Source organism: Eretmochelys imbricata, chromosome 8 (assembly GCF_965152235.1).
Source record: "Eretmochelys imbricata isolate rEreImb1 chromosome 8, rEreImb1.hap1, whole genome shotgun sequence".
Classification (NCBI taxonomy): Eukaryota; Metazoa; Chordata; order Testudines; family Cheloniidae; genus Eretmochelys; species Eretmochelys imbricata.
Window position 1 is genome coordinate 104493129 of NC_135579.1, and position 6054 is coordinate 104499182.

General features: G+C 45.0%; 1 protein-coding gene across 1 annotated transcript; it reads right to left on the reverse strand.

Moving 5' to 3' along the window:
- Positions 1-1331: 1331 nt before the first annotated feature.
- On the reverse strand, positions 1332-5374 carry TMEM69 (transmembrane protein 69). Its single transcript, XM_077825258.1, has 3 exons — positions 5240-5374; positions 4183-4247; positions 1332-2784 (listed from the first exon to the last, which is right to left on the reverse strand). The coding sequence occupies exons 2-3, from the start codon at positions 4225-4227 to the stop codon at positions 2059-2061; spliced, it is 771 nt and encodes a 256-aa protein (XP_077681384.1). The 5' UTR covers positions 4228-4247; positions 5240-5374; the 3' UTR covers positions 1332-2058.
- Positions 5375-6054: the final 680 nt, after the last annotated feature.

A 6054-nucleotide genomic window follows, 5' to 3' on the forward strand; every position in this document is an offset into this window, starting at 1 on the left:
TACTGCACCCTTACAGTTAATGGAAGAGTGACATGATTTATCCTAACTGAAGTCCTTATTTTATACTCATGGCTATGCTCAGGGTTCTTTTGTTTCCTTGGGTGAAGGATAACTTAGGGGTTCACTCCCCCCCTCTTTGTAGTCTAGTAAACCTCTGAAATGTATTCTACCAAAATTCCTCCCCAGATCAAGTTCCTTTTACTTGCTAGGTGGGGACACCATGCTGTCTTCTCCCCTGCTGGTGATTTTTATAATGCAAGTGATCTCTTCCTGCAACCTCTGATACAAATAAATAGCTCACTGAATTTGGCCACACCTGGTTTAAGGCATTGGCCTCTTTTCTTTGGCTGGAGAAAATTTGTTTATGAACTGCTCCACCATACCAGGTTTAAATACATTTTAGTCACATATGCTGGAAATAGCTGTAAAGTTCTCTTGGGGTTGACCATACATATATCATGCAAGAATATTAATGATCAGTGAGTTATTAGTTTTCTAAAGATATATTACATGCCATCTTTTGCGTAAATATCATGACAGGGTGCTGTTTGGACTTGGGGTGCTCTTAGTGTCTCTGACACACTTTAGATCAGGGGTCTCAAACTCAAATGACCATGAGGACCACATCAGGACTAGTACATTGGCCCAGGGGCTGCACAACTGACCGCCCCCACTCCACCCCTTCCATGAGGCCCCACCTCTTCCCTGCCCCCATTCCAACCCCCAGGGGGTGCAGGAGAGGTGCAGGGTGTGGAAGGAGGTTTAAGGCAGGGGGCTGGGGTGCATCAGGGGGCTCAGGGCAGGGTGCAGGAGGGGGCTCAGCGCAGGGGGTTCAACTGCAGGAGGCATTCAGGGGGTGGGTCTGGCCTGGTGCGCACCGGGGGCGGGGCGGGGCAGGGCAGGCTCCTTGCCTGCCTGCCCTACCCCCACACTGTTCCGGGAAGTGGCCAGGGGCTGCGGTGGGAGGCACAGGGGTCTGTGTGTTGCCCTGGCCATGCCTCCAGGCACCGCCCCCCACAGCTCCCATTGGCCAGGAATGGGGAACTGCAGCCAATGGGAGCTTCAGGGGAGGTACGTCGAGGGCTGGCCAGGGCAACACACAGACCAGGGTTCCGCCCTCCCAGGTCCTGGCCGCTTCCTGGAGTAGCGCGGGCTGGAGCTGCTGTAGGTAAATGCTGAGGGGATGGGGTGCTGCAGGGAGCTGGTAGGCCACAGAAAATAACCCCGGGGGCTGTGTGTTTGAGACCCCTGCTTTAGATAAACACTGATCTCGAGCTTGACATGACAAACCAACCTTACCTATATGTGTTGTTTAGTGACCAACTCTTAAATCATTTACCACGTTTAGTGTATATTTTCTTGTCAGTAGAATTTGGGTCAGGGAAGAATCTTGTCCTGTGGTGGTGTAGGTGTGGTATTTACAAACAGCATTACCAAAAAAGAAAAAAAAAAAGCAGCTGTACATATAATAACCTTGTACATCATGAATCTTCCAATTGTCTACAAACTTAAGTATAATGCAGTAATTGTTCCATTTTCAGTGGGAACAGGAAGTGCTTTCATCCCATGGTTTTCAGCTAAAAGGCTTCTTAACATTTACAAAAGCTATGACCTTATTCCTTCCATTGCAGAACTTGGCACACCTTATAATTAAGCCTCTTGACCTATCCTTGTTTTAATAATTATTCTTCATAGTACACAAGGAGTTTAATCTACCCCCAAACATTTAAAAATATATTACGGTAGTACCCAAAGATCTGTCAGGATTGGGCTCTTGCTGTACAAATAAGGGAAGATGCATACCTGTCTTGAAAACAATCTAAAGAAAGTGAATAATGTGTATATATAAATCCTCTGCTCAGCTTGCTTGGAAACTGGTTGCTCCCAAAGTAAGCGTCTTGCAAGCTGCTATTTTCTGATTTCCACTCATGGCTCTAGTTCTGCAAGCATGGAGAAGCTAAGCAGTTTCTTTTACTCCCATTAGAACTTCATACAAAACTCTGCAGTGGCTTGACAGAAAAAAAAATCTCTTGTCTGTTGGTTTATGATGATTCACTTTCATTTACTTTTACTTGCACTGTTCCTTAGCTGCTTCTCTGGATAAACATCCATAAGTCCCAAGGTGGCTACCAATGAAAATACTGCCACCATGGTTAGTAATACCCTGAGGGCTTTAAACCAGCGGGGATAAGTAGGAAGAACAGCAAGGTCATAATGTAATGCTACCCCGAAACCAATTATCACCATGATTGCAGCTTGACTGAGGTCATCTTTAAAAAGTATGGCAAACCAGGCTAATAAAGGGGGAACTATACTGTTCCCCAAGTTCATCCAATCAGGATTGCCTGGACTATTTTCTGGGAGAGCAAATCCCCACCTGACTCCTCCTAGAAAAGAGACTATAGTGGCCCCATATGTAATTTGAGCAAATGCCAGCTCAGCGTAGTAGGTCTGTTGGATAGCCATTATCAGTGGCACTGAAACAAATGGAATCAACCCTGCAAGGCCCAGGTAAAAGGCAGGCTTTGGTGAGTCCTTTAGTGACCTCATATCATGGCGCAGAAGCCCCAGTTGGGGTTCAGGTTCTTCTGGTTTCTTTTTCTTTAAGCAGCGGAGGGAGCAATGGAATCCCTGGGCCTTGGTTACACAGGCTGAGGCCTTGGTGAGGAGCTGAGATCTCAACGGACGGGAAAGAACTCTCTGCAGAGGGATACTGAGAGGAGAAGAACAAATTGTCTTATTCCTTCCATACTGTAGTTGTCTGTGAAGGGTCAACTTCTGGAGCTGCAATTACAAAACGTATTAGGAGTATCTGACAAGCACTTGTTAGCCTGGAGAGTTGATTAGTTATACCCTGCATAAAACTAAGCCTAGCTGTGGAAATCTACTGTCTTGTATGTTATTAGAAGGTTTATAAAGATTTTTTTTTCCCCTTCACGTAAAGAGCACTGCTGGTTTTATAAGAAGTTGGCTGTTTCACTGCATTCCAACACAAACAGTAGAAAGCATTACACAGAAGTTACAGAAATCACTGCCTTCCTCCGCTGTTTCTGACATGGCAGTGATCTGTGAAGAGACTATCTGCGCTTGTGTTCTTTTTGCTGCTTTAGGGTGAATAAAGAAGGCCTGAAAAGTTTCCTCCAACTACTTTCCTTGCTTGTGTTTTCACACTAGAAATTCAAGCCCTCCTTAGAGTAGAAGCTTCTATGATGAGTAGGGAACTAGTGCAATGATATCATTACAGCCAACAGAACAGAGAGTAAGTGAAAGGGAAAAGGATTGTTAGTCACTTTAGAAACTTGTTTTGAAACACCTCAAGTTTAATAGACTAAGATTTTGGATAAAGAAAGTCTGTGTTAAAGATTAACAATTAAGGTGCTAGAGCTCACAATAAACATCCCTGTGATTGCCCTGAGGCCCTCTTGCAAAAATTGACATTCCTGAAGTTGCTGAGGAAAAAGCACAATGCCTTTTTGCCTTCTTCATATTCAATCAAAAGAGAGCAGCTACAGAACTTTTAAAAAAAATACTTTGCAGATGGTGACCTGAGAGTGTGGAGACTGTATCATCACCATGATGTTAGGTTTCAGAGTAACAGCCTTGTTAGTCTGTATTCGCAAAAAGAAAAGGAGTACTTGTGGCACCTTAGAGACTAACAAATTTATTTGAGCATAAGCTTTCGTGAGCTACAGCTCACTTCATTGGATGCATGCCTAATGTTATAACTGTTTCAGTAAAGAGGAATTTTGTGGTGCATATATGATCCAGACTGTACACTTAAGTTCTGTCCATAGTTACACCCATGAAACCCCACTGATTTCAGCATGGTTATAGAGACAGAACTGAAGGGAGGATTTGGCTCTTTAATTTTAACAGCTATCAAATACCAGCAACAAAACATATCAGTAAGCCTGCACAGCAGCAGGCTTACTGATCAAGCTATGTGGCTGAGTTGCGGTTCGATGATGCCAGGCAAGAATCAGGGAAAAATGGGTTTACAATTCTATACACTTTAAACATTAGAAAAGTTCCTTTGGAAAAAAATAAATATGATAAAATGAAACCTCAGTCTGTTGTAAACTGTGAGCCAACTGTGTTTTATACCGAAGATGCTTTGCCTCCTGTTTTGTTTTGTTTTGAAAGCTATTTCAGGATAAAGTAGATAACACATTAGAAACTTACTTTTAAAGGTATGTGGGAACAACATCGCTGTACAAGGTGAAACATATTTGCTTTAGCAGAAGGCCCTAAGGGATGAAGAAAAAATGTTAAGAGAATCAACTTAGTGACAGTCTATACTAGGTAGAATATCCAAGTTTAGAATATGTCTTAGTATAAGTTATGACAACAATTTGTTTTCCCTATTGCCCATTTTGTTTTATAAGTAAAAGGAAGCAGATCAGGACCATGCATCTTGGATTTTGTCATTGTACAGCTAATAACATGTTTATCTACTGTACTCCTATAACCAAATAATTATATTGAACTTTTACAGGGCATTTTGTTTTCAAGTCACTTTACAAGCTAAGGTCATTAACTTGTAATGCATTTTATTGCCAGATCAGGGCTTAACTATATCTCAAAGTGCCTATGAAGTAGGTAAATAGCTCCATTTTACAGATGGGGAAACTGACACAGTATACGTGGTTTGCCAAGTCACCTTGATGGTAGAGTTGGAATTAAAATTCCATCTCCCAGCCCCAAACTGAATCCACTAATCCTACCAAAAAAAATTCCTCTAAAGGTGGGAAGTTTCTAGGTAACATTACCACTGTTCTTTAGAAGAGAAAAGAAAACCTAGAGAAGATTACTGTGATTACAAATACACATTTTAAATGGGTCCACTGCGTATTACAGAAGCATCTGGAAGCCCCAACCAAGTCTGGGGACCCCACTGTAAAATGAAGAGTTTACAATCTAAATAACCAAAAGGAAGGATCATGGGGACCTGTGGGGGAGACTAAGTCATTTGCCCAGAGAGAGCCTGTGGCAGAGGTGGGAACTGAACCCGGGAAGCCCCCTGCTCTGCTGTAATTAACAAGACTAGGCACTAGTGGTCTGAGGGCCGCCAGAGGCCGCAGCCTGGATCAGTTCCCCGGCACCAGCTGCCGTGCAAGCGCCCCCCACTCGTGCCTCCTCTCCCTGCAGAGAGTGCCAGGAAACCAACCCCTCCTCCCGAGGCGCCTTCCCCCGGGGAGCCCAGCAGCCCGCCACCGCCTCCCAGGGATCACGCACTCACCCGCCCAAGGGAACGGCAAGGAGCACGGCCAGCCCCAGCAGCAACCAGCTTCCCGAGCAGGGATGGGAAGGGCTGCAGCATCCGGCCGAAGGAGCGGGGCTTCCCGTGTGCGCCGGGCGGAGAGCCCCAGCCCCGGCCGTGGGCCAGGCGCTCTCGTTCCGCTTTGCGGGGCCGGCTCCCCGGACCTTCTGTTCAAAGCGGGGGGGCTTGTCGTTTCAGTTCTCTGGCGTTACAGAAAGCTCCCCTTGCCCCGAGTTTTTCCACCGTTAAGAGGGGGGAGCGACAGGGTTAAAAGGCATCAGTTCTAAAGGGGGGAGAATTTACGTTAAAACAAAACAACAACAACAATGTATCTCACTGATGGCAAAGGCCTGATTCCAGACCGGTTATGCTGAGCATTACTTAGGTAATGTAAGTATTTCCAGTGATTGCATGCAGGCTACCAGTACTGCCAAACAGTCAAAAAGTATGAGTCAGAAACCGCCCCCCCCCCCCCAAAAAACAAACAAACAAACAAAAACAAAACCCCAAGAGCCTGGATAAAGCATTTGCATGGGTGCAGGATCAGAGCCTGGACTGGTGTGGAGGGTGCTGCCCAAGCTGACACCCCAGTTCTCTACTCTCATTTATTTAACTGAAAACTGCAAGCGGTTCTGAGTAATCAGAATGCATTGAGCATTTAGTTCGCAAGCACCAGCTTTGCGGTGTAGCCACAGTAACAATTAGCACACATGCTTTACATCTTCAAAGTGCTACCCAGACATTGACTAACTAAAAGGAGTACTTGTAAAAGGACATTGACTAGCTAAAAGGAG